This window comes from Ursus maritimus, unplaced genomic scaffold (genome assembly GCF_017311325.1).
Source record: "Ursus maritimus isolate PB19 unplaced genomic scaffold, ASM1731132v1 scaffold_15, whole genome shotgun sequence".
NCBI lineage: Eukaryota > Metazoa > Chordata > Mammalia > Carnivora > Ursidae > Ursus > Ursus maritimus.
In genome coordinates, this window is record NW_024423897.1 from 165140 (window position 1) to 192855 (window position 27716).

Genomic DNA, 27716 nt, shown 5'->3' on the forward strand with positions numbered 1-27716 from the left:
CAGGTTTGTGCTCGACTGTATTCACTCAGAGACACGTGGCAGCTTACATTGGACAAAATGAGTAATAAAAATTGGCTTTAAATACGGAAAAACCAGGGAGGGCCCTGTAATCCCATGCTACCCTAACACTGGGATCAGGACGGCCATCACAATGTGGGAAGGACCAGAACTGGGGCCTGGGGTGCAGGCACACACACACCTCAGCCTACCCCCTTCACACACACGCACTCACATACACACCCCACAGGCACACACAGGGAGGGATGGATTATTGCTGGGCACATGTGTCTATTGTTAAGAGGGGAGTCTGGAATGTTTGAGAGTCGGCCAGGGACAACCTCCTCCCCCCTTCCCATGGCCTGGGCTGGGGCGTTTCTGCAAGAGGTGTCTTCAGGACAGGGCCCAGCATGAGGGGCGAGGCACCCTGGGAGCTGGAAGGCAGAGGCAGACCCATCTGGGACAGCCTGGGCAGTGGACTGATGGGTCCCAGGGTCAGCCCAATCTCTGGTCACACTTTGGCACAGGCCTAGGGGATACAGAGGCCCCAGATCCAGCTTTGACAAGTGCTGAGAAGGGACAGCATTGGACCCCAGAGGTGGTGGCCTGAGCCCGGGGCAGCAGAGGCAGGCATGAGTCTCACTCGGAGGTCGGCGGTGGCGAGCACAGTGCTGGGGGCTCAAGGGCCTTCCTGGCCCAGTCTCGGCCTGTTCAAGCTGGGCCCAAGGAGCCTTGAGTTTGGCAGTGGCCCTGCTGCCAGCTCCAGGGTGGGTCTTAAGAACGCTCTGGTTGCTATATACATTCGTACAAATACATAAATACAGAAAGCCCCGAGCTCCACAGACAAGAGCTGAAGGGACGCACCTTTGTCCCAGGGACAGCCCAGGTCTTGCCCGAACTCAGCCAGACCAGGGGCTGAGGGGCAGAGGACACCGGGGACAGCTCCGGCTGTGTTCCCCAGGCCACAGCTTGCGTGGGCAATGGGGAAGACCACTGTGCAAAACTGTAAACAGCGCTCGGAGTAGCTGCTACCGCCAACCACCGGTGGGGGCCTCAGGCTGGGGGCTAGAGGCGGGTGGGGAGCTCGAGGCGGGTGGGGAGCTCTTCCTCACTGTCGCTGCAGTTTCCACAGCAATCCTGGAGGGATGGGGAAGACACGGAGGGAGAGAGGCAGAGCGAGTCCCATTAGCCACCAGTGCCACCACCCAGGCCGGCCCTGCCAGGAGCTGCCTGGAGCCATGCTCTGGGCTGGGGGCTCCCCACGAGGGGCCTGGAGCAGCAGCTCAGGCCAGACATGTGTGGACATTGGTGCAGAGGCTACTGGCAGTAGGCTGAAGTAAGAGGGTCCAGGTGGATCTCGGGCTTTGACAGAGCAAGGCCCTGTCCAGACCCTCTCCCCTGGGGATGGTGGAGGCGGAGCATGGGGGGACAGATGGCTAAGCAAGGCTAGCAGCTTGAAGGTGCCAGGGTGCAGGGAACGGAGTAGTTGGGGGAAGGGGGGAGCGGGCACCAGACTTCTTTCGCCCACATCTCGCCTCTGCCATGGAAGGGCTGCCTGTGGCTCCCCGAGGCCGGGCAGCAAGGCCAACCCACGGGGAGCCCACACTGCTCACCTCTGGAAAGAGAAAAGAGGCCGTGAGCCCAGCCGGGGTAGGGGACCGGCGGGAATGAGGCCAGAGACCCTGGGCACACGTGGCACGGCTGGAAGATGCCCCCTCCCAGCGCACGCGGGCACCAGCTCTGCCTCCCGCCCACCGTCCCCTAGAGCCAGGAGAGGGGCCAAGACAGGACAGTGCCGGGGGTTACCTGGCGGCTGAAGAGTCTCTGCAGCAGTCCCTTCTTGGGGGGTGCAGGTGGCTGACCCTTCCAGTCCAGATCTGGCGGAACCGAGCCATCCAGCCCAAAGACATTGAGCTCCTGGAAGCACTCGGTCTCCACCATCTGCCGAAGCACAGGCAGCTGTGAGAGCCGGCTCCGGGGCTGCCCCTCTGGAGCCCGGCCCACCAGCTGGCCAGCTCCTTACCTCATTCTGCCAGGGGATGGGCACACTGCCCGTGGCAAACTTCTGGTAGAAGTCCTGGTCAGTGGGCTCCAGCTCCACACCCTTAACTGTGGAAAACTGTTCGATGTCCAGAACATCCTTACAATAAATGGCCTGGGGCTGGTGGGGACGGAACAGCAGTCAGACGGGAGCAACAGACTCCCGAGCAAGCACACACGCATGCCTGGCCGCCTACGCGCCCGGGCAGCTCAGCCCCGGAAAGCCCTGCAGCCTTGGCCTGGCTGTGCCCCAACCCTTGCAACTCTCTGATCCGAGTCAGAAACTAGGTACCCCATGCACTTCCTAAGCACAGCAGTCCCTTCTCTTTGAGGTAATTTCCCCTCTGTAAACTGGGGATCATTACCCTTCATTGCTTCTGACTCATGAAGCTACGTAAAGGCCATGCCTCTCCAGGTCGATGGGAGCCGACCTGCTGCAGCCAACCAGCCCCCACAGTGCCTTGGGGAATCAGTGGCAGGTACCCCCTTCAACCACACATGGCTGTTGGGGGTATCACAGGTGAGGTGCGTGCAGGTAGATCTTAGCTGGTCCTTTCATCTGACCATCCCCATGCAGGGCCTGGAACGGATAGGTCCTCTGTTCCAGGATGTCCAATGGCCTGCTCCATCCCCTCAAGCTTCATGGCCAACCAGAGGATTAGAACAGTCCTCCCAACTCCCCACATCCCCGGAAGCCCCTCCTGGGAGCCCACCTCACTCCAGAAGGCCACTGTCTCTTTCATCTTCACATTGTTTTCTAAATCCTACTATTAAGGACGTCAATTAAAACAACATCGTTATGTAAAATGGTACAGCTGCTTTGGAAGACAATCTAGCATTTCCTCAAAAGGTTAAATGTAGCATTACCACATCAGCCAGCAATCCCACTGCTAGGTATACATCCAAGAGAAATGAAAACATATGTCCCCACCAAAACTCGCATGTCAATGTTCATAGTAGAAGAATTACTCATAATAGGCCAAAGTGGAAACAACTTCAATGTCCATCAACTGATAAATAAACAAAATGTGGTGTATTCACACAATGGAATATTATTCAGTAATAAGAAAGGAACAAAGTAGGGGCGCCTGGGTGGCTGACTTGATTAAGTGTCTGTTTTCGGCTCAGGTCATGATCCCAGGGTCTTGGGATCGAGCCCCACGACCCTGGGATCGAACCCCACATCGGGCTCCCTGTTCAGCAGGTAGTCTGCTTCTCCTCTCCCTTTGCCCCTCTCCCCTGCTCGTGCTCAAATAAACAAAATCTTTAAAAAAAAAAGGGGGGGGTGGCGTGCCTGGGTGGCTCAGTCGGTTAAGCAACTGCCTTCGGCTCAGGTCATGATCTCAGGGTCCTGGGATCGAGCCCCACATCAGGCTCCCTGCTCAGGGGGGTGTCTGTTTCTCCCTCTCCCTCTGCCCCTCCCCACCACTCATGTGCTCTCTCTCAAATAAAATCTTCAAAAAAAAAAAAAAAAAAGGAACAAAGTACAGGCTACAATATTGATGAACCTTGAAAACGTTATGCTAAGAGAAAGAAGACAGTCACAAAGGACCACGTACTGGATAACACCATTTGCATGAAATGTCCAGAACAGGCAAATATACAGAGACAGAAAGTAGATTAGTGATTGCCAGGGCCACAGGGAGAGGGAAATGGGGAATGAGTGCTAATGGGCATGGCGTTTTTGTTGGGTGGGTGGAAAGGGGTGATGTGAATGTTCTAAAATTGATTATAGTGATGGTTGCACAACTCTGAATATGCCAAAAGCCACTTAGTTACACATTTTAAGTGAGTGAATTATGTTATGTGCATTAAATCTCAACAAAGCTATTAAAAATGACATCAGCATCAAGCTTGCTTCTCATCCATTCCATCTAAAAAGTTAAATTCCGGGGCACTGGTTTTCTAACTTTGAAGACTTGGGGCGGTGGGATGATTTCGAGGTTAAATGAGATGATATGCACTGCAAGCAGGAGTACACCTGATGGGGGGGCCAGCCCTGAGGCAAGCTGCTCTCAGTTCAATCACTCCCAGCAAAGCCCACACCCCAGGGTGCTGGTGAGGCCTACAAGGCACGATGCTTCCTAAGCAACGGCTCCCTAGCTGGCCTCCGGCTTCTACTCACCCCTCCAGCCCTGCCCCCACACCTCGCAAGCCTGCTCAACATTCCCCGAAGGCCCCCTGTCACACTTAGAATAAAACCGTGTGCCTCTCCCAGCCCATGCTCGCTCTGGCCACACTGGCCTCCTCGCTGGTCTATCACACTCGAGGCTTCTCCTTCTCCCTGGAATGCTCTCACCCCAAAACTCGGCACAGCTCTCTCCTTCACATATTTTAGGCTTCTGCTTAACCGTCACGTCCTCACAGACCACCCTGTCTAAAAATACTCCCGCCCTCCATCATTCCCTATCTCCCTCTTAGCCGGATTTATTTTTTTCACACTACCTGATATTCTTTTTCTCTTAGTGCTTTCTTTCGCCATGCTCCCCACTACGACAGGAAGGCAGGACTGGGTCCTGCTGACCTCTTTATCTCAGGTCTGGCACTTACGGGCACTCAGATATTTGTTGAGCGAATCAACAGTCACTGTGTGGGTGACAGCTATCAGCCTGGCCTGCTGGTAAACTGTCAATGCCAGGACCGAGTCCTCTTACACATGGGAAGGGGGCAAGCACCTAACTTCATCTTGGCCAGTCACAATCTTCCCTGTGACTTCACGCACAGAAGCCCGAATTCAGACGGGGGACGATTAACAGGTTGAAGCAGAGCCAAAAGATGAAGCCTGGCAACATTGCATGACCCTGACATGGGCCCTATACTAGGACCTTCTGGTGAAATGAACCAATAAGCTCCATGTTGGACATAAGTTTTAGCTGGGTTTCTGCCACTTGGAATATGAGGACTCGAGGATGTCTCCGCCCACAGAACGCCTGATCCACTGAGCTGCTCAGTAAATGGGTAAGACTCTACGAGGGTGAAGTCCGCACTGCTTGGTGCGGTGCGCAGCCGATATTCAGCTGCCTACCCCTGCAGGCAATGGCATGTTGGTTTTCCTTCAGGAAACTGACCTCCCCCACTGTCAGTGGCTCAGGTGGGCCAGTGATCCAAGTGTGGCCACCGAAGGGCCTCCAAACAATCAGTGGAAGTAAGCGCTAGCCTTAAGACTTTTCTTTTTCCCTTTTAGGACTTGCTTTGAAATGACTGGGCAAGAAGTACACTGTGCCTCCTGGGCTGGCTGAGCTGGTAGGATGAGGACCTGAAATGCCGGGTCCACACCATGGCCACACCCTAGGGGAAGCAGCCAGAAAGTAAAGACTGCACACTGGCCAGTACAGTGGGGAGGGAGAGGAAGAGAGAATTCCTGCAACGTTGTCGGAGCCCCAGATCCAGGGATGCCAAAAGCTTTCCATCTGTGTGAGCCCACTGAATTATGTTCTGTAGGGCAAGCCACTTGAGTTGGGTTTTCTGACACTTGCACTGAAGGTGTGCTGAGCGCGCCTCCAAGAGCCCCGAGCCCCCCTCGGCCCGCCCTCAGCACGAGTGGAAAGCACTCACATCAGGCTTGAAGGGCGGCTCCAGCATGCCAGCTCCCAGCCGCTTGAAGTTCAGCTTCTTGAAGAGGGGGTGTTCCTTCACCTCGCGGGCACCACCTCCCCGACACCCCAGGCGCTCAGCAGGGTCCTTGCTTAGGAGCTGTGGCAGGGCAGGGGCGGTCAGGGTGGCCCCGGAGAGGTGCCCGCTGCCCCCGGCCCCAGGCCTGACGGCCGCCTTACCTGGGTGCAGAGCGAGCGCGCCTGTGGGGAAAAGCGCTCCGAGTATTCTTCGGGCACCTCCTTCACCAACCGCTCCACCTCCTCTCGCTTGATTTTCTTTTTCCTCTGCTGGAAGGGGGACTGGCCTGCGATCATCTCGTACAGGAGGCAGCCTAGCGCCCACCAGTCTGGGCTGAATGTGTACCGCTCATTCTTCACCACCTCTGGGGCTGGGCAGGGTGGAACAGGAGTGAGGGCTGGGCAGGAGGGAGGAACCAAGCCCTGGGGCCCTGGGAATGCCCAACACACACCAAGTGGGGTGTTTGTTGTAGTGGCCGCCTGCCGGCAGGCGCTCCCCCCAGCCTGGTAGGGACTTCAGCACATAGGACAGCACATGCCCCGTCAGAGAGCCGATGTGGCCCTGCAGGGGGCCAGTTCTTCTGATTTTTCAAGAGAAGTCAGCAATCCCTGTTTTTAATGTGAAGCTGTCTGGCCTATCAAATGTTGGCAACCCATTCCAATTGTTTTAAAAACAATTTGATTTAAACACAAATATAGGCCACATCAGCCCTGTGTGGTTACCAGTTCGCAATCTCTGGATTTAATACAGAAAGAAGAAAGAAGAAACTCCTCTGCTGCGTGCCCACACCAGCCAGGGTGGGCACACGGGAATGGCTGCCTCTCCTACCTCTGCACCTTCAAGGCAACGCCGGAGCCAGTACGATTGCTTTCCAGTTGGGCAAAGTGAGGCTGGGAGCAGCAGTACGTGGCCCAAGGACACACCACAGACCAGAGGTGGGTCCTGTACCTGGGGCTCTGTCTGCCGCGTCACACGGTCCCAAGGGGAATACGGGGGCACATCTTGGCACTGCAGATGGGCACTCCCTCTTGGAACCTGGGCAGTTCAGGGGAGGGCAGGACCAAGGCCCTAAAATCAGCCCCTTCTCATCCCTCTCTGGCAGCCACCTGCAAGCCCAGCCAATAGCAGGAGCTCCGTAAGTACTTGGTAAATGAGTGTGTGTTCGCAGGTGTGTGGGGCCCCCGGCTGAGTCTCGGTCCTAACTTATAAAAGAGGGATATCAGCTCTTTCTACTCCCCGAGACACAGAAGAGGTGGAGCCCAGCCCAGGACAGCAAGGGGACCCAGGAAGCAAGGGGGTCAGGGTGGAGGGAGACTCACCCATGTAGCCCACAGTGCCCACACGACCCTTGATGGTCTGGCCCTCTGGCACGTGCACAGCCAGCCCCAGGTCAGAGATTCGGATGTGACCTGAATGTGGGTGGAGAAGCAGGGGGCCCACTAAGCAGGTGGTCCAGACCCTGCCCTACTCCACGGCACCCCACCTCTGTGGCCCCCCCACCCACCGTGGTCATCCAGTAGGATGTTCTCTGGCTTCAGGTCCCTGTGGGGAGAGAAAGGTAGGGTCAGACGTTGTTCAATTTGCAGAGGAGCCAGACGGGACGCCACCACCTCCTAGCTCACTCGTCTCCTGGGGTGGAATACGCAGCAAGGTGCGGGAGCCATTTATTGCCAGGGTGAGAGACGGCCCTGCCCTCGCCCACAGCAGCCTCGACCTGAGGGAGCAGCCCAAGGATCTGTCCAGCCAGGACCCTTCCTGGGAGGCCCCAGGCAAGTGGAGAGCAGCCCCCACCTGGGGGGAGAGCACCAGTAGCCTTGCTCACCACTAGTGTTGAGGGAGCCCCACCCTCCCCCCCAACTCTGGTGGCTGACTCTACCTTTCCTGTCAAATGGGGCTACTCATCTGTCCCTTCATGGGGCTGCGGCGAAGTTCAAATGAAATCACTGCCAATGACAAAAGGCAGAGCCGTCTGCTGCCAAGCCCCGCACGCCAGGCTCTGTGCGCTCTACCCCATTATCTCATTTGGGTCCTAAAACCACCTGCGAGGCAGGAATTATAGTCTCTGCTTCCCAGAAAAGGAACGAGGGTAAAGAGCAGGGAGCCGACTGGCCCAGGGTCACACAGAGAGGGGTGACGACACCGGCATTCACGTGAGTGAGCCAGACCCGGAGGCTCTCAAGTGCGGCGGGCACAGCCAAGTGTGGAGCCCCAAGCCCGCGGCCGGCAGGGCTCAAACCGGCTTCTGCGTGCCCTGGCGGCCCTGGCACCCAACCTCTTTCGGCAGCCTCCACCCATGCCCCGCTGCAGTCCCCGCGGGGAGGCCCAGGCCCGCCACCTGTACACGATGCGCTCCCGGTGCAGGTCCTCCAGGCCACAGCAGATCTCCGCGGCATAGAAGACGGCCCGAGCCTCGGGGAAGCCGGCCTGGCCCATGTGGTAGATGTGGAACTTGAGGTCGCCTCCGTTCATCAGCGTCAGCACCAGGCACAGCGCGTCCTTGGTCTCATAGGCATAGGCCAAGCTCACCTGTGGCCGAGGGGAACCGAGCCCTCAAGCAGGAGCCAGGGGCCACCCGGTGGCAAGGCTGGCACCAGCCGCCCAAAAAATCCTTCTCAGTGCCACTCCTTGGGACCCAGCCTGCTCCCCAGGCCTGGTGTCAACACCCCAAACCCGCCCTTCCCAGGCATCTCCGAGGGCGGGAAGGCAATGCCTGGAGGGGACGGGGCAGGGCAGGAAGAGACCTAGCGCGGTGAGTGGGGAGGGCAGCGCAAGCGCGTGACCAGGGGGAAGGGAGGGGGTCTCCTGTCTGTACTTACTACAAACCTACTGTTCACTTTCTCCAGGATCTGCTTCTCATTGAGCGCCATGGCTTCCCCTTTCCGCTTCTTGATCCGCTTCTTCTCCAGCTTCTTGCAAGCGTACATCTTGCCTGTTGCCCGCACCTGGCAGGCACACACCTGGAGCCGAGGTAGACGAGCAAATAGGGACCAGCTGTGCCCTTCCTGGGGCTACAGGAGTTCGGGGAGGGGGGCTGGTCCAGGGCTACTGTACCCCACCTCCCCACTCCATCAGGGGCTCTGGCCCTGCCACTTACCTCACCAAAGCCACCTTTGCCCAGGACCCGGTACTGCCGGAAGGTGTTTTTGGTCACTGGCTGCCTGTGGGTAAGGGATTTCAGAGCAAACACCGGCTGAGCAGGGGCCCAAGGCCCGGGAGACTCCCAGCAACTTGGCCTAGTGTGACCCAGCCCTCAAGGAGCTCACCTTTCCAGCCACTTCCACTGTAGGAAACGGTTGAAGTAGACGCTGTCGAGGTAGTCGGCAAAAGGAGCCACGCTCAGGTACTCGTGGGTCAGCCTGTTGGGAGGGCCGGCCACGGTCAGCCCCTGACCCCCCAGGTTCTCGGCTCGTTGGGCCGGACCCCTGTTATGTGCACGCTCAGCCTGAAAGGCAGCACCCTCAGTCGACCCTCTTGCTCACCCGACCAGGCAGGAGCCACGCACCCATGCAGAAGCGGAAGATGCTACAGAGAGGGAAGGCAACCTGCCCAAGCCCACGCACAAGGCCAGGGTGAGAGGCTGAGCTCCCTCACCGGCTGCTGAGCTGTTCACAGCCTTCCGGGCCCACAGAAGCCCCCTCCTCAGGACACAATTCCAGGCCTGTGGGCAGGGAGAGGCTTACCGGGTGAGCTCCTGGAAGAGGTCTTTGCAGGGCCCCTGCTCCAGCCGCTGGGAGCAATTAGTCACCAGCTGCCGGGGGACCTCAGGGATGAGGTCAGGACCCTAGGAACAGGCAATAAAGAGGTCAGTGCAGGGGGCTCCCTTGGCCAGCTGCCCCCTCCCAGGCACAGACAGCTGATATCTTGGGCCCGGGCTAGGCGCAGCTGTAGGCTAGTGGTACGCCAGCCTGCCCAGTTGCTGAACTCGGTTCCACTGTTACCCCTGAGGTAGGGTGAAGCCGAGCCACTGGCAGGCTGCCCGGCCTAGCCCACCCTCCTGGGCTCCCTGCCCGCGGTGTGCCTGGTGAACCTGGAGCAGCTCCAGGGCCTCTCTGCCCAGGCTGTGGTCATTGCTCTCCCCATCATGGAGCTCTGCCCACTGCTGTCATCCCTCCATCACTGCTCACTCACCGTGTGGCTCAGAAAATTCTGCATTAGCCGCCGCCCACAGGCCTTCCGCTTCTCATCAGGGGTCACTTCATACTCGGCCTGCAGGGTGGAAGGCAGAGAAGCCTGAGGTTGGGGCAAACAACAGGTGTGGGGAGATGGAACACATTTGACCTGGGGAGTCTGGACACCCTCAGGGCTGGCCTGGGCCGCACTCACCACTCCATCCAGGAAGGCAATGCAGCGGGTCAGCTCGGGCCTCGTCGCGCAAAACTCTCGGAACAGCAGGCGCCCAATGGGCTGCCGCTCGCACAGGCTGTGGTAGTCACGCTCTGCAAGCAGGGGTAGGAGCTACTGGGTTCCCAGACCTGGAGCCTGCCAGTGGGGCACTCCTGTCCATACTGCCAGGCCCTGGGCCCCAACAGCGGCTTCCAGCCCTGTAGTATGGAAGCCATTATCTCCTTTAGAACCCTTACCACAACACTGAGGTGGGCATTACTCTTCTTTCCATCATAGCTTGGGACTCTGAGGCCCAGAGAAGCCAAGTAATTAGCTCAAGGTCACACAGCCAGGAGTATGGCTCCAGAGCTGGGCCCTCACCTCCCCCTGCTATCTCCTGGTTCACACCACCTACATACGTCACAGTGCCGGGCTTGGGTGTGGTCTGTGAGGTTCCGGCCTGGCCCAGGCTAGGCCCAAACCTGCTGCGTGCCTGGCGAAAGTGCAGGAGGAAGCTGTGGCTTCCGGCAAGCTCGAGGCTAGGCCTCCTTCCCAGGCGGTGGAAGCAGCCATAGTATACTCCTTGCCCACGTGCAGGCTGTCAGAGGGGCCTAGGCCACCTTGGGTGCCGCGCAGACCTGGGGCCTCGGCCAAGATAAGCAGGAACTGGGGTCCTGGCTCTTCAGGTCCAGGTTTTGGTGCTCCCCACCTGCCACTCACCCTGCTCCGGGCTGGGCTGTGCTAAGCACGGGCTTGGGGCTCCTCATACAGTCCACTCGTGGGCGGACTCCAGCCTCCCCTGTGCCCTCTGTCCCTCAGACCCTCGGCCTGACCCTCCTTTGCTCTGCATCTCTCAGACTGCCCCCAATCTGACCCTGCCCTCCTCCCCGCATCCACCCACCCCCAACCACCTCAGCTGTCCTGTTTGCACTGTGCTCTCCACCCATCTCAAGCCCCGGAACTGAAACTGGGTTGGGTGGTGCAGCCTCAATCTTCCTGCTCCCCAGACCCCCCAACCCCGCCTGCCCCTCTGCGCCCGGGGTGAGGTCTCAGGGGAGGCTCCCCCAACACCCCCGGGTCTCCACCCGGGCCTCACCGAGGCGGAGCCGCAGCTCTTCACACTGGCTGATGTGGGGGAACTGCAGCATCTGTCGCCATTTCTTGCTTTTGCCTTTCCGATTCCCGCCACCACCTATGGGAGCAAACGGGCGCTGGGTCTCCAGTCCCACCGCTACCCCGCTTCCCTCACCACTTGTGGCATCCAAAGGCCTTCTGGGCTCAGCCCGGGCACAGCCCACTCTAGAAGGCACCTCAGGTCTTCATTCCACATGCTTCAGCATGCTCTCGCTGGGCTCTGGGACACACAAGGTCCCCTGGGCGCTCTTGCTGGGGGCTCCTGGGCTGGAAGATCCAAGAGGGGTGGTAGGGACTGGCCACCGGGAGTAGGAATGGGGGTGGTGGGTATGGAGGGGGGGCTTCCGGGAAGCCTGAGCTGCTTCCTACCAGGTAAGAGTTTCCCAGGGGAAGAAAGTAGAGGACATGACAGTGGTGGGAACTACCTAAGTCAGGGCACGGAAGGGAGAGATTCCAGGACATGGGGACATGCCTGAGACACGCCAGAGGCACAGGACAGGCTAGGTCCCTGGGAAGGCTTCAGGCCCCCATTACCTGGCCCTGTGCCAGAGCTATCAGAGACTCGAACAACGTGGTGCCAAGAGGACTGGCATTCGGGGTGCCCACTGCAGTACCAAGGGCTTCTGTGACCCCGATACCCGCCTCATTTTACCTAGCTGACTCCCTGTGTGTAGCTGCTAAGACTAGACTAGCAGCCTAGGTGCCTACAGAGCCAGACGGGTATGGTAAAAGTGGGCCAGATGTGAGACAATAGGGAGTGGTGGGGAGTGTGGTGAACTGCGCTGCGCATGCCCCTTTCAACAGGGGCAGCTGCAGCTTGGTTGTCGCCAGACAGGAATGCAGGCTCAGTGTGCCCGGCTGGGAATCTGAACTGTTATGTGAAAGACTGGTTCGTATTTTTTGTAAAAGCCCACTGCAGCCAAATGAATTAAACATGTTAGAGAGCCAGATGTGGCCCATGGGCCAAGAGGTTGAAAATGGAAGGGCCCGAGTCTTGGAGCCCCACAGACATAGATCTGAATCTCCAATTCACGCTTTAGGCCCATCACTTGCCCTCTATGTACCTCAATATCCTCATAGGCCCTTTGGATCCAAAGCCACCTCTTAAGGTGTCGACAGGGTGACTGGGAGAGTCTGTGTCTAGCATTCTGCAGGGCGGGGCAAGAGGTGGGCCTCAGCTCCAACAACCATGGCAAGCTCAGACAGCCACTTTCCCTTGCCTGACCTCAGTTTCCCCTCGGTTTAGCCAGCCTTATTTCCATCTGGCCTGGCTGAAGGCAGGTGGCACAGGAGAAGGGGCTGCGCCAGGGAGGGGGCAGAGCTGGGTGCCTCCCTGGGTTCTGTGACCTAAGCCACCTGGAGGAGGAAATGTTGCAGGACACCCATTGGGAAACCTGCTAGCAACCCTGCTGCAGGCTGCCCCCAGCATACCCCACAGTCATTGCTCCACTGTGAATGAGCAACAGACCCCCACCCCCAAGCAGGGGCAAGGCCTCCCCAGAAGGGGAACTCCTCCCCCACCCCCACAGGTCCCTCACCCAACCCTCCATCCGCTGGCCTCCCCCCACCAGTTACTTCCTCCTCCCCCTCCTCCCAGCCACATCAAGGCAGCAAGAGTCACATGCAAATATCCTGTCCTGGAACTGCCACCAGAGTCAGTGGGGCTCCTCCCCGGCCTGGCCTAGCCTGGCCCCCTCCCTGTGCCTCTGGGGCAAGGAAGGAGGATTAAACAAGGGCCCCCCCCCCGCCCCGCCCAGTGCTGCCCCACTTCATCCTCACAGCAACGCTGCTACGCTAGGCACAACCTCAGGAGAAAACGGAGGCCTTGAAACGAGGAATCAATTTGTCCAAGATCACAAAGCCTGGAGGTGCCAGAGGCAGGATTCAAACCCAGCTCCCTAGGACCACAACCCATGCTCCTTTCCAACACCAAACATTCCACGCCAGTCATCCCAGGGTTCCCAAATCACTTAGGGCCTCAGATCCCTTCGGAAGGTGGCAAAGGCCTGGCCCCAAGCTGTCAGCCAGCTAATGAAGGGATTCCAATGCAGCCAGCCACCTATCACAGGGTTTAGGACCTAGTGACAACCGGGATTTCTTTTAGTTCTCATGTCCCATCCCCAACCATTCCACAAAAAGGGTTACTAAAGTTTAGAGAGAAGAGACTTCTCTAGAAGCATGCAGGTGGGAGGGGCAGAACCAAGTTGGGTAAGGGTTCTCCAGGGGAGGCATCAGTCCAGGTCTGGCCGTACCCCACTACGCCTCACCCACCGCTTGAGGAAGCCTGTCGGGAGATGCCACCCTCCCCGGCCAGGCAAGGCAGTGCTCTCGGCAGGCCTGAGGACTGAACTGGCTACAGCCCTAGGGAGGGAGGCCTGGCCAGGCTCTCCCCACCCCTCCTCCCTAGCTGGCTAGATGACGAGGCAGAACAGACTCGGCAGATGCCCCCAGAGGCTAGGAGGAAGGCCTAGCCCTGAGACTCAATAAAGGACAAGAGATAAGGAAGGCTCTGGGCACTAAGGACCCAGCCTGCCATGCCAACTTCCAGGCAGCACCTTCCAGGGGGCAACACACACTCAGCACGCAGAGGGTTGCAGATGCCGTGCCATCTGAGGGCTCCTCTGGGCTGCCTACAGACTATATTAGGGACATCCTGTGTCCTAGGCCTGGGTCAACCACAGCCTCACTGTATGACTTGGAGGCTAGTCCCTAGTCTGAGCCTGTTTCCACCTGTAAAATGGAGCAGAAAAGTGAAACAGATGACTCAGCCTGGAAGCCCAGCAAGAGTGGAAAATGACAATGTCATGACCTCCCTACCCTAGAGTTCAAAAAAGAAGGGTCTTGTTCACTTGCTGGTCCCCAGCACCCTAGACAGGACAGGGCACAGAATGAGTGTTCCATGATTATGTTACTGAGGTGGACAATGGCAGATGAAGGCCAGACTAACCACAAGGCAGTGAGGGCCAGGTCTGGTTCTGTGTGTTCCCCAGGACTCTCAGAGAGCAGGTGCCTTGTAACAGTTGGGGTGGAAACCCTGAGGAGCTCAATACACACTCACCAAACTTGCTCCCTCTGCCAGGCCTTGCACTTACAAGTCCTGCCAGCCCCACATGCTCTCTTCCTTCAAAGCACAGCTCCCACTTATTTCTGTGACCGTTTAGCCCGCTAGACCGTGGGCTTCCTGAGGGCAAAAACCATGACCCATTCGCCTCTGTCCCCAGTGTCCTGAGGGACGGTGCAACATATGTGATCAGCAGTTTCCCCAAACCGGGTGGGCTGTGGTACCGCAGTGGCTCCGCTCATTCATTCTCCCAGCCTTTATCCTGCACCAACTTTGTGCGGATCCAGGCTGGGCGCCAGGGTCTGGGCCTGAGGCACGTGGGGTAGGCTACCCTTTCTTGGGGCATCTTCTCACCTATCACCTGCGAGAGGCCTCAGGCTCTCCAAGGACCCAGGTCCCACCCTTCCCTCTTCCTTCCTCTCTCTTTCCCTCACCGCACCCCCACCCCCCCGCGCGCGCCGCGAGGGCGGTGGCCTGACCCCCGCCCCTTCCTGGGCCCCGGCACCCCGGGGCAGGTGCGGAGGACTACCGGCCGGAAGGGCTCGCCTCTGCGCGGGGTGCGGGGCGCGCTGCCCTAGGGGATCTGGCGACTGGGGCGCCCAGCCGAGCTCGGAGGCCGCGCGCCCGCGTTCCCCGCACCCGGCCGCCTGCTCGGCCGCCTCACCTTCCCGGGCCTTGAGTAGCACCGTGTTCGCTACGATGTTCTCGAGCTCCATGGGCTGCGGCGCCGCCGGGCCCGCCGGCCCGCGCCGCCGGCCGGGATCGCTCGCGGGAGCCGGGGCCGGATGGCGATCGGCGCGGCTCGGCTCGGCTCGCAGTGACCGCGCCGCGGCCTCCCGGGCCTCCCCGGCCGCCGCCGCCCGCCGCGCACACTCCGCCCCCTCCCGGGGGCCACCCCGGCGCCGGCCCGCCCAGCCCTGCCCTCTGTTTACTTTACGCGGCCAATAACCAGGCGGGCGCTCCCCGCGCCGTCTTGCCATTAAGCGGCCCCTTCAGTAACCCCCGCCTTCCGAGCCAGGGATTCGCTCCGAGGAGCGGAGAGGCGGGACTTAATACGTCATCTCTTCCTGGTTGGTCTGCGGTGGTGTTCAGCCCCTAGGTTCGAATTTCTGGGCCTTCGTAGGATAGCGAACTGCCAATTAGGGCCGAGCCCTCTGCTGGGACAACGGAGGTGAGTCCTCTGGGTCACGCCCTGGAGGCCGGATGTTTAATTGGATAAAGGGGCGTCAGTCATTCTCCTCGCTGCACTTTAACTGGGCCATCCGATGGGGGTGTGGCTCGGGTCCCTTTGACTAGCCTTGGCTTGTCTAAGGTTTGTAGTGGATGCACTTGCTGTTTTGGGCCTCCTGAGGGCCGGCTGCGAACTGTTTTGAGCCATGTGTTCAGCCATATTCCTTTGGGTTGGCCCATTCTGGAGAGCGCACAGCGGAAGAGGGGAGAAGTCCAGAGGAGGTGGCCTCCCCAGCGGCTCCCCGGCCTCCGGCCCCCGCCCCGCCCCCGCAGCCGGATGTTGTGATTTCTCCCCACCCACATGGCCTCGCCCGCCCTCGGCTCTGCTGCCTTATAAGGCAGCGCTACCACCCCGAGACGTTGGGGTGAGCTCACACCCATTATACAGGTGGAGAACAGAAGTGCCAGGAGTCCAGCGGCTGGCTCCAGGCCAGAAGCTTGGCAGAAAACAAGGCCAGCATCCTACTCCCTCCACTCCCACTTCACACAACAGAAAACGGAGGCTTGCCCAAACTCAGCGAGTAAGAGTAAGGCAGAACCGAATTCAGCCAGGTTTCTCTGATCCTTATCCATTCATTCATCCAAAAATACAGAGCACCCGCTTTGTGCCAGGCATTGAATCAGGTGCTGGGGAATACAGTGGTGTCAGCAAGATAGCCAAGCTCTCTGCTTAACATGCATAATCAAACAGAATGGTCTCAGAGGGTGGTAGGTGCTATTAAGACATTATGACAAAATACTAAAGTGTGAGGGGGGGGATGGTCTCAGGGTGTGACATTTGAGGAGATCCAATAGCCGTGTGTGGCAACCATATTGGACAATACGGAGAATATTTCCATCATCACAGAAATTTCTGCCAGATAGCACTAGTCTGGAGGAAGGAGTGGCTTCCATTTGTAAAAGGTTCCATGGTGACAGCCTGAATAACTGGGAAAAAAATGGTGCCACCAACTGAGGAGGAGTGAAGGATGGTAGGCTGAGTACTTTCGGGTCCCCTAAACTTGTCTTTGAACAGGCAGTTCTGCCACCTCTTGAAATTTATGCCCCAAGTCACTGCTAGAGAGAAGTGGGGTATTGTGTGTGGGTATCCAGACATTTGTGAGCAGGAACTAGATGGCTTCCAACTTCTCATCCCATAGACCCATGTCCCAGCTCTACAAAGACAGAAGCCAGAGCAAGAAGATGGTGCCCTTCTGTTCTAGTCCAAAGTTGTTGGAAGACACCCAGATGTGCCGGAAGAACTGGGACAGATGTGTAGGAACTGCTGAGAAGGGGCAGTGTGTCTCTACAGGAAAGTTTCTTTGCAAACTTCTGTAGATTGAGCCTAACCATATACCAGGCTCTGCTAGCTCTCTTTCTCTTTCTCCCTTTCTTTTTTCTTTCTCTCTCTCTGTCTCTCTTTCTTTCTTTCTTGACTTATTTATTTACTTTCTTTTCTATTTATTTGAGGGGGGGTGGGGGGGGTAGGCAGAGGGAGAGGGAGAGAAAGTCTTAAGCAGACTCCACTGAGATCAGGACCCTGAGCTGGAACCAAGGTCAGACACTTAAGGACCACACCATTTGCATTCAGCTATCTCAACAAGCGGGCCAGGCCATGTGAGTGCCCCTCCCTCTCTAGTGAGATGTGGCAGTTAAGGTTCATAGAGGCTGACAAATTATGGAAAGAGCCCAAATGTCCATTGACTGTTGAATGGATAAAAAAGATGTGGGGGTCTCCAGTGGCTCAGTTGGTTAAGCCCCCAACTCTTGATTTTGGCTCAGGTCATGATCTCAGGGTCGTGAGATTGAGCCCTGTGTCAGGCTACACGCTGGGCGTGGAGCCTGCTTAAGGTTCTCTTGCTCTGGGGCATCTGAGTGGCTCAGTTGTTAAGCATCTGCCTTTGGTTCAGGGTGTGATCCCAGGGTCCTGGGATCGAGCCCCACATCGGGCTCCCTGCCCTGCTGGAAGCCTGCTTCTTCCTCTCCCACTCCCCTGCTTGTGTTTGGCTGTCTCTCTCTGTCAAATAAATAAATAAAATCTTAAAAAAAAAAAAAGAAAGAAAGAAAAAGAAAAGATTCTCTCGCTCCCTCTCCTTCTGCCCCTCCAATCTTTTCTCTCTCTCTCTCTCTCAAAAAAAAAAAAAAGAGAGAGAGAGATGTGGTACACACACACACACACACACACACACACAATTGAATACTACTCAGCCATCAAAAAGAATGAAATCTTGCCATTTGCAACAATGTGGATGGAACTGGAGTGTATTATGATAAGCAAAACAAGCCAGTCAGAGAACGACAAATACCATATGATTTCACTCTTGTGTGGAATTTAAGAAACAAAACATGTACATAGAGGAAGGGAAGGAAAAGTAAAACAAAATAAAAACAGAGAGGAAGGAAAACCATAAAAGACTCCTTACAATAGAGAACAAACTGAGGGTTGCTGGAGGGGAGGTGGGTGGGGTGATGGGCTGAATGAATGATGGGCACTAAGAAGGGCGCTTGTTGTGATGAGCACTGGGTGTTATACATAAGGAATGGATCACTAAATTCTACTTCGAAAACCGATACTATACTATATGTTAACTAACTTGAATTTTTTTTTTTAAAAAGGTTCATAGAAGCTGAGCCCCTGACCCATGGTCATACAGGAGGGGGTGGGTGTCAGCGGCCAAGATGGAATTGAAGGTTTCCTGATTCAAGTTCACTGCTGTTTTTTTTTCTTCCAGTCCCTGCTTTTAAGCTCATTATTTCCCTATTTTATAAGCTACTGACTTACAGAGTAATCATGAGGGGTATTGTTTTGTTTTGTTTTGTTTTAGGAACTTCCTGGTAACAGTACATGAAGTCTTGCATCAGTTAGGACTTCTGGTTACAACTAAAACTGGCTTCGGCCAAAAAAAAAAAAAAAAAAAAAGGAATTTATTGGTTTAAGTAACTGAAAAGAAGAGGTGGTAGTTCTGACTTTATGTGTCTTTGGATCCCAGGTCTCAAATAGTGTCACTCAAAATTTGTCTTTCCCATATTCTGACTTTGCTTTTAATCTGCATTGTCTTTATTCTCAGGCAGGTTTACTCTCTGAGATGTTAAAGACAGCAGTCAGCTGCCCCATGCTCACTTCTTACCAATGAGGCAACTTCTATGGTAGGAGAAAGCCTCCACCTTGAAGACTGCAGCAAAACTCGTGGGGCTGCCTCTGACTGGTTTGGTCTGGGTCAGGTGTTCGTTTTGAACCAACCACTGAGGACAGAGAGACACAGTGTTCTGATTGGCCAGGTATGGATCACATTCCCACTCCTGCCTCAGCTGAGGGATGGGGTAAGTCATTAGGAATCAGTCCATCTGTATTAGTCACCAAATGCTGGGTAACAAATCACCCTAACACTTATGGCTTAAAACAACAACAACCAATTAGCATTTCTCAGTGTTTCTGAAGTTCAAGAATCAATTATACCAAAAAGAGAGAGAGAGAGAGAGAGAGAATTCAGAAGCAACTTAGCTGAATGGTTCTGGCTTGAGGTCTCCCATGAGGTTGCAGGCCAGATGTTGTTTGGGGCTGCAGTGTCTACTTCCAAAGTGGCCCATTCAAACTGGGTTTGGTTGTTGGCAGGTGATTTTACTTTCTCCTCACATGGGCCTCTTTGTAGGTTTGCTTAAGTGTCCTCACAACATGGTAGCTGCTTCTCCTAGAGTGAGCAATCCAAGAAACCAAGGCAGAAACTGCAATCCTTTTTATGACCTGGGCTTCTCCCATATTCTGTTGGACACAAAGAGCAGCTCTGATTCTGATGCAGTGTGGGAAGAGACTGTACAAAGGCATGCATCCCAGGAGGTGAGGATCAACAGAGAACGCTGACTCCCACAGCATCCCTCCATCCTTCCTTCCCTGTTTGTTTTGCTTTTCCTATGTGTAGGCTTCATTCTCAGGCAGGCTCTCCCTAAGCAGTGACAAAGATGGCCCCCATCTCCAGGCTTGCATTCCTGGTGACACCAGTGGGAAGAAAGTGTCTTTTTCCCAAAAGTCCTGGCAAAAGTCCCAAGGCTGCCTCTGATTGGCCAAACATATATATGCTTATCCCTGAACTCATGGCTGTGGTCTAGAGTGACCATGCTCTGATTGGCCAGACCTAGGTCACACACCCAGCCCTAGAACTGAGGGTAGGGCTAGAAGCACTAGACACAGAGAGGATGACGGAGGAGTGGCTCCCAAAGGGAAAATCAGGGTGTCACTACTGAACCACAGTACATGGTTTTGGGGCAGGAGAAACAATAATGCCACCCCATCTCTCTCCCTTGTGCTCCAACTGCACATCTTAGTAGTAGCTCTTGGTTTAGCATTTTTCTCATGGGATCATTTACTTTCTTGGTTCCCTTTCTGTGGTAGGTAGAATTCTAAGATGGTCCTGAGGATCCGTGCTGTATGCATACCTTATCCTAGTTATTCAATACAACACTAATCTAGGTGTTCTGTAGAAGAATGCTGCAAATGTAATTCAGGTACCAAATAAACAGACCTTAAAATGAGATTATCCTTGGTGGGCCAGACCTAATCAGGTGAGCCCTTAAATGGAATGGGGTTCTAACTGGTAGAGGAGATTCAAAGTGTGAGGGAGAGTCAACATGGGGGCGAGTCTCTGTTGCTGACTTGGAAGGTGGAGGGGGCCACATGGCAAAAATACAAGCAGCTTCTAGGACCTGAGGCCGGCCCCTGGCTGACAGCCTGCAAATTGGGATCTCAGTCCTACAAATGCAAGGAACTGAATTCTGCCAATGATCTGAATGACCTTGAAAGTGGATTTTTCTCCAGACCTTCCAGAGAACTCGGCCTTGATCGGTGTCATGGTACCCTGAGCAGAAAACCCAGTCACACAGTGTCAGACTTTTGACCTACAGATTTGTAAATAAATGGGTATTGTTTTAAGCTGCAAAGTTTGTGGTTAATTTTAGGTACCAATAGAATACGGATAAATTTCCCATGGACTCTAAGATCCCTGACATAGGAAACCTCTGTTGGATCTCCTTAACTTCCCCTCAGGAGGACCTGAAACATAAAGTCTCTCTTCCTGCTTCCAGTCCCACTATCTATGAAAGAGATGGGGAGACCAGCTCCTCATTCTATCCACACACTCCACATTCCAGCTCCTCCGCCCTTGGGGGCCTAGCAAGGGAGCTGCTCTGCTCGGCTTTCCACAAACAGCTTGTGCCCTGCCAGGCCCAGGAGGGCAACTTGACCAATCCCTGCTTCCCAGGACTCAGGGACCTTTGACCAATCCTATTGATCTGGACTCCTGGGCAAGCAGCTGGACTAACAGACAGACGCCATGAGGGGTCTGCTGTTCCTGGGGTCCCTGCTGGGAAGCCTGGAGTCAGCGCTTTTGGTGAGGGCTTTGGGAACCAGGAGGACTGTGCTGGGATGGCCCTGGGGGGCCCTACCACAGCCTTGGTCTCTGCTCATGTCCTTTTGGTCCAGGTGACTGGAAGGTCTGTTTGGAAAGGCAAGAAGAAACTATAAGGCCCAGGTGGAGGAGAGAGAGAGAGACAGCCAGAGCTGGTGGATATGAGGACATGGCCTTCATTTCTGGGGGAGGGGACCTTGAGGAGACAATGGGAAGAGGAAGGGTCTAGGTCTTTTGAGGAAATTTTCGCATTTCTGAGATGTGAGAGGAAGCTGAGAACTGGCATGGGATCAGAGGGAGGCTATGACTTTCTGAGAAAATTCCCTGCCCTCTTCTCTCCCTTGGAGATTCCACCCTGGAAAGCCCCCAAGGAGCATAAACACAGAGTGGATGAGCATACAGTGGGTAAGTACCCTGGCTGCACCTCCCAAGAGACCCTCAGGTGGGAATCAGTATGGTGGGGAGGGTGCAGATGGTGCTTTGGGGTCCTTGGAGCAAGGGGAGGGATCCTGGATACTCTTCACCGTGTCCCCACTTTGGCTGGCATTCAGACCAGAGTGTCTACTGTGCACCAGGGCTTGTGCCCATGGGTACTGGGGACCCACACTGATAGTGAACTGTACTCTCCTTGAGGGCAGGGCTTGAGCTGTATCTGAGGGCCCAGTCCAGTGCCTTCCAGTCTTTCATTTCCCTAGCCTCTCCTCTTCTTCCCCTGCCCTCAGTACATCTCACAGGCATCAGTCACGCCACACAGAGGCCAGGGCCCTTGATGGACAAGGAGGGATCAGAGCAGGGCTCTGGAGCCTAAATGCCTCTGAATCCTGGCTTCATCACTTATGTGCCGGGTGACTCTGGGCAAATGACTTGACCTCTCCGAGCTTCAACTTCCCCAACCATATAGGCTGGGAATAGTAAACCTCTTAGGGTTGTGGAGGAGAAATGAGTTGTTAATCCATGCAAAGCACTCAGCCCACAGACTGCAGCGTGGTAAATGATTAAACTCTTATTAGCTTTTATTTATCAAGCTCCCTTTTAAATGGGGGATGTCTGCGTCTCCCCCCTCCTCAAGCCATGCCACAGCTCCCCATTGCCTTCCTTCTTCCAACCACTCAATATTTGCCTAGAATTGTGAACTACTGCCTTGGTAAGCCTGGTGTACTGAGGCCAGGCCCAGCCCCTCAGCATGGCACTAGGGCCCCCCAGACCCAACCCTGCCTGCTTCTGCCTCCTCTCCTCATCCATCCACACCCCACCACACTGCTTTCCTCTCTCTTGCCTGAGACAACCTAGGTGCGCTGTCCTTGCCTAACCACCTACTTGAGGTCCTCCTCCTCTCTCTCCATCCCACTGGCATCTTAAAGGTCCATCTAAGACACCTCTCTCCTCCTTTATTCCTGTTCCCTCAGCAAGTGCCATTGTGCCTTTAACAACAAAAGAGCAGCTAATGTTTATTGAGCACATACTACATGCCAGACTCTGTGTAAGTGTTCGATAGACGCGATCTCATATAAGCTTCCGAGACTCCTCTGAAGTAGATCGTCATGTCTTGTCATTCCTGGTTGTCACGTTCTATAGGGTCACCGAGAACACTGAATTAGCGAATACTGAACGGCTGTTCCCAGAGGAAATACAAGGTTAGGCTCCTGTGAGCTCCAGTCGCAATATTTTCATCAATCGTCAACGTAAAACCTTGTTTTATGTGTGCTTCTCTTTCAAGATGCTTAATGCACTGTTGCTTCGTTAATGCCGGAGCCGTGCCCAGCAGCACTGCGACTCGTGCACACGAAGCTCATCCCCCACAGGGATACTCTCCACAGCCCCTGCCGTGGCCTCTTGCCCTTAGGGACGTCGACACTATATTTGGGGGCCATTTGCAACAGTAAAAGCTTCTACCAGAAGCACACGATTTCAAAAAGGTGGCTCTAAATTAGGCCGTGAAAAGGACACTTCTTTACAGAAGAGCTGAGACAAGAAGCAGAGTGCTACCTTGTTTCGCCTCAGCTGGGAACATGTGTGTCAGGCACCTCGCATTTTTCACCGTTCTGCACATGTCCGTGAATGCCCATAAGAGCACCTTGAGAATTGGTTTGGGGATTACAAATAAATTTGCACAGATTTGCAAATGCGGCAAATAGAGAGATGCCTTGGTACTGTTTTAAAAAATAATAATAGCAATATTTTCATTGTAAAAACTTTAGAAATTACAGAAATGCGAAAGAAGAAAAAAATCCCCCATAACCCACTATCTTCTAAAAAACACTCCTACAAACTTCAGAGCATGTCGTTCTAGATTTCTTTTTTATGCATACGTAAATATATTTGTACAAAAATAGGACCACATTTGACATGCTGTTTTTAACTTGTTCTTCATTTAAAATTATGTTTTCTGTACTATTATATCTGCATCATTAAAAGTTATTTTTATTATAAGATATACGTAATATAAAATTTACTATCATAATCGTTTTTAAGTCTACAAGTCAGTGGTATTAAGCACGTTCTGTTGTCCTGCAAACATCACCACCCTCTATTTCCAGAACTTTTTTCATCTTGCAAAACTGAAACTCTAACTGTATAGTTGACCCTTGAACAACAAGGTTAGCGGAGCTGATGTCCTCCCTCCACTGCAGTAGAAAATCCACGTAGAACTTCTGACTCCCCAAAACTTAACTACTAATAGCCTACTGTAGCCTACTGACCAGGAGCCTTACCGATAATGTGAACAGTCAATTAACACATATTTTGCACATTAGATGTATTATAAATTGTATTCTTGGAATAGAGTAAGCTAGAGAAAAGAAAATGTTATTAAGAAAATCATAAGGAGGGGCGCCTGGGTGGCACAGCGGTTGGGCGTCTGCCTTCGGCTCAGGGCGTGATCCCGGTGTTATGGGATCGAGCCCCACATCGGGCTCCTCTGCTATGAGCCTGCTTCTTCCTCTCCCACTCCCCCTGCTTGTGTTCCCTCTCTCGCTGGCTGTCTCTATCTCTGTCAAATAAATAAATAAAATCTTAAAAAAAAAAGAAAGAAAGAAATTCGTAAGGAAAACACATTTATAGTACTGTATTTATTGAAAAAAATCCACATGTAAGCACACCTGTGCGTTTCAAACTTGGGTTTTTCAAGGGTCAACTATACTATTATCATTACCATTTTACAGAGGAGGAAACTAAGGCTCAGAGTGGTCAAGTGACTTCTACATTCACGTAGTATTTATTAAGTGCCTACTTTGTGGCAAGCACGCTTCTAGGTATGGGGGGCTGCAGACTTGCCCAAGGTCACACGACTAGTAGGTGGTGAAATCAGGAGTCCACTCTAGCTAGCTGATTACAGAACTGAAGCTCTTAGGCAGGAAGCAGTTTCAAAGGCACAGTGATCTTTCCAAGGGTCTGTTTTCCAACCAGGCCCTGATGGGTGGCACCTGGGCAGGGGCCATGGGGAACATCATCAGGGCATGTGTTATCTCTGCAGTTCTCACTGTCACTGGGGAGCCCTGCTACTTTCCCTTCTGGTACAACCGGCAACTGTACCACAAATGCATCCACAGGGGCCGGCCTGGCCCACGGCCCTGGTAAGACTACCCAGAAGGGGTGGGAGCAGGGGCCTGTGGGAGATGGATTCTGCCCATCCTTCTGCCCAAGGAAACCTGCTTGGAGAGAGGGGGCTCTGAGAGGGAAGGGTGGGCAGTCCCCTGGGCAGAGCAGGGAAGCTTTATCTCTTTCTACAGGTGTGCTACCACCCCCAACTTCGAACAGGACCAGCAATGGGCATACTGCCTGGAGCCCAAGAAAGTGAAAGGTGCTACACACAGCCTTTGGGGGTGGCCCAGGGCCCTCTCCTCCCCACTAGTTACTCTCCTGGGTATCATCAGCCCCTATACACCTGGTATTCTGGGCCCATCCAGACCCTTCCCTCCCTCCAGAGGGAAAAGTTCTTGGAGAAGGTAGCCCCATTTTGCAGGTGAGTAAACTAAAGCATGGAAACTTAGGAGTGCCAAGGTCACAAGACAAGCAGGTTTAGGTAGGAACTTGGCCCCATGACCCAGGCTGTCTGACTCAGGCTCCCCACTCTTCCTTCTACTGTGTCCACCTCTCAGACCACTGCAGCAAACACAGCCCCTGCCAGAACGGAGGGACCTGTATGAACATGCTACATGACCCACACTGCATCTGTCCAGAACACTTCACTGGGAAGCACTGCCAGAGAGGTAAGGAGATGGTGAAGCCGGGGGAGGGGATGCTGGGGAAGCAGGGCAGTCCTGGGCCTACTGAAGAGGTTTCTGAATCCCCAGGGACTTGGCAAGATCCCAGCCTCTCCTGAGACCACTGCCCCCACCCCTTTGTCCCCAGAGAAGTGCTTTGAGCCTCAGCTTCTCCAGTTCTTCCACGAGAAAGAAATATGGCATAGGCTTGAACCGGCAGGTGTGGCCAAGTGTCAGTGCAAGGGTCCTGATGCTCACTGCAAGTTGCTGGCCACCCAGGGTGAGTGGATGGGAACTGGCCTGGGAGGAAGGCCAAAGGTCGGGAGGAGAAGCTGTTAGGAAATAGTGGTGTGTCCAAGGAAAGGGGAATTCTCTGTGGGGGTCTCTGGGTCCAGAGGTGGCTCAGTGCGCTCCATCTGCCAGTCTGCCGCACCAACCCGTGCCTCAATGGGGGCAGCTGCTTAGAGGCGGAGGGCCACCTCCTGTGCCGTTGCCGGGCCGGCTACGCTGGACGCATCTGCGATGTGGGTGAGTCCGGATCTTGCGGGAAGCAGAAGCTCCGCCCCCAGGGAGGAAGGGCTCCCGGAAAGGGAGTCCGGAGAGTGGGGAAAGAGCCTGAGAGGGTGGTGGGAAGCCGTACCGGTTCCTGGCTGCAAGGAGCCTCCTCTCTCCCCAGACACTGAGGCGCGCTGCTACGACGGCCGCGGGCTTGACTACCGCGGTAGAGCCCAGATAGTGCTCTCCGGCGCCCGGTGTCAACCGTGGGCCTCAGAGGCCACCTATCAGAAAGTGACTGCAGAGCAAGCGCTTAACTGGGGACTAGGCAACCATGCCTTCTGCCGGTGCAGTGGGTGGGGCGGGTAGGGCGGGTAGGGCGTCCCCCTCTGCCCCAGGGCCCTCTGGGGCTCCTCGCGCTTTAACAGCGCCCCCTCCGTGGTTATAGGAACCCGGACAATGACACCCGCCCGTGGTGCTTCGTGTGGAGTGGCGACCGGCTGAGCTGGGAATATTGCCGCCTGGCACGGTGCCAGGCCCCAAACGGGACGGCTCCTCAGAGCCTGTCTCCAACCCGGGTCCCCACTGGGTACCCGGGCCTTCCCTTGCCCTCGCTTTCAGCATTGCAGAAGCCTCAGCCCCCGACCCCAGGTAGTTGGGAAGGGGCGGGAAGTCGGAGGGCGTACGGCGAGCGACCTTCCAACCCTTGGTGGGTGGCCCAGCACTCAGCCTGGGCTGCTCCCACAGCCTCGGGCGCCACCCCGGAGCAGCCCACTCCTGTGCCCAGTTCGGGCTGCGGACAGCGGCTCCGGAAACGGTTGTCCTCGATGAGCCGCGTCGTCGGGGGACTGGTGGCCCTGCCCGGGGCGCACCCCTACATCGCCGCGCTGTACTGGCGCCACAGTTTCTGCGCGGGCAGCCTCATCGCCTCCTGCTGGGTGCTGACTGCGGCTCACTGCCTGCAGAACCGGCGAGTCCCCGCCCGCCCGGCGCCCCGCCCGGGACCCTAGCTCCTCTCGCCTACGTGCCCAGCTTCCGCGCGACACCCGAACCCTGGCCCTGCCTCTCCCCACCCTTCCCCAGCGTCCCAGGAGGAAGCTGCAACCCAGCAAGGGGCTCAGGAGCAGGAGACCAGTGGCGGGCTCTGAGCGCGCTTCCCCCCCGCACCCCTCCGCCCGCAGGCCAGCGCCGGAGGAGCTGACGGTGGTGCTCGGCCAGGACCGCCATAACCAGAGCTGTGAGCAGTGCCAGACGCTGGCCGTGCGCGCGTACCACCTGCACGAGGCCTTCTCGCCCCTCACCTACCAGCACGACGTGGGTGCGTGCTGGCTCCCAGGCGGCGACCCTGGGGGGAAAGGGTGGGGAAGGGCTCCGAGTCCCGGCGTCCGGGTCTCACGCTCCTCCCCGCCTGCGTTAGCGCTCCTGCGCCTGCAGGAGACAGCGGACGGCCACTGCGCGCTCCCGTCGCCTTTCGTTCAGCCGGTGTGCCTGCCGAGCGGCCCTGCCCGCCCAGCCGAGCCCGAGGCCGCGCTCTGCGAGGTGGCCGGCTGGGGCCACCAGTTCGAGGGTAGGCCGAACGGCTGGGGGCGGCGGGGGCACATCTGGCCACGGGGGTAGGCGAGAGAAACCCGTAGTTTTGGTACCACTAGGGACAGGTGGCGCTGACCTGGTGGGTTGGGAGGACTTGCAGGGCCCTTGTCTCTGCAGTCTGCTCCTGCCAGGGCCTGGGCTTCACTGCTGGGGGGGAGGGGTTCCCCCAGGTCTCCTAAGGGGTACAGAGAGAATCACACTTTCTCTCGGTTCTTTCTGGGCGCTGCGATGCAAGGGCTAACAAGGATACCGGCATCGCATTGGGGCAGTCGGTTCCCTAGTTGGGGAGCATTGTTCAGAGACACTGGGTGGGAAGTGGGGGTGGGGTTCCAAAGCAGTCCTGCTCCGCCCCGCGCATTCAAATCCCGGCTCCTCTCTGGTCTCAATTTTCTTGTCTATGAAATGGTGTTAACAGCAACCTCTTCCTCACGGGCTTGCTGCGATAGAGGCCAATTAGCGGGCGGCAAGCAGAGTCGCCAGGGGTGTGAGGAAAGCTCTCTCGGTTCGCAGGGGCTGGGGAATATTCCAGGTTCCTGCAGGAAGCGCAAGTGCCGCTCATCTCTTCGGAGCGCTGCTCCGCCCACGACGTGCACGGAACCTCTTTTACCTCCGGCATGCTCTGCGCTGGATTCCTTGAGGGCGGCACCGACGCCT

At 55.9% G+C, this 27716-nt stretch overlaps 2 protein-coding genes across 5 annotated transcripts in view; one reads left to right on the plus strand and one right to left on the minus strand.

Moving 5' to 3' along the window:
• Nucleotides 1–14970, minus strand: GRK6 (G protein-coupled receptor kinase 6). Of its 4 annotated transcripts, none has more exons than XM_040630233.1 (16): nt 14832–14970; nt 11069–11164; nt 9973–10085; nt 9778–9855; nt 9330–9430; nt 8913–9005; nt 8744–8807; nt 8466–8606; nt 7985–8175; nt 7154–7191; nt 6969–7058; nt 5811–6019; nt 5593–5730; nt 2021–2158; nt 1804–1938; nt 1–1134 (listed from the first exon to the last, which is right to left on the minus strand). In XM_040630233.1, exons 1-16 carry the CDS (start codon nt 14881–14883, stop codon nt 1063–1065), a joined length of 1749 nt encoding a protein of 582 aa, XP_040486167.1. In that variant the 5' UTR covers nt 14884–14970; the 3' UTR covers nt 1–1062. The 4 variants fall into 4 exon arrangements, with proteins under 4 accessions (XP_040486167.1, XP_040486168.1, XP_040486169.1 ...); XM_040630234.1 differs by having other exon boundaries at nt 1–1612; XM_040630235.1 differs by lacking the exon at nt 14832–14970 and having other exon boundaries at nt 1–1136; nt 9973–10104; nt 11069–11142.
• A 4064-nt stretch (nt 14971–19034) lies between these two features.
• LOC103664758 (coagulation factor XII) overlaps nt 19035–27716 on the plus strand; it is an 11580-nt gene continuing 2898 nt past the window's right edge. The window contains 14 exon segments of the mRNA XM_040630237.1: nt 19035–19211; nt 21123–21180; nt 24248–24347; nt 24504–24574; nt 24873–24983; nt 25126–25257; nt 25401–25505; nt 25654–25819; nt 25921–26123; nt 26220–26442; nt 26654–26747; nt 26749–26790; nt 26890–27039; nt 27573–27716. Coding sequence (XP_040486171.1) covers nt 19050–19211; nt 21123–21180; nt 24248–24347; nt 24504–24574; nt 24873–24983; nt 25126–25257; nt 25401–25505; nt 25654–25819; nt 25921–26123; nt 26220–26442; nt 26654–26747; nt 26749–26790; nt 26890–27039; nt 27573–27716 — 1761 coding nt within the window. The 5' untranslated portion in view covers nt 19035–19049.

Coding starts and splice junctions, on each gene's coding strand:
- GRK6 (XM_040630233.1), bottom strand. CDS start 14,883: ATGGAGCTCGAGAACATCGTAGCGAACACGGTGCTACTCAAGGCCCGG. Junction 9,856..9,972: donor TTGCCTTCCTGGATGGAGTG/GTGAGTGCGGCC, acceptor TCCACCCTGCAG/GCCGAGTATGAAGTGACCCC. Junction 8,176..8,465: donor AAGTGAACAGTAGGTTTGTA/GTAAGTACAGAC, acceptor CCTCGGCCACAG/GTGAGCTTGGCCTATGCCTA.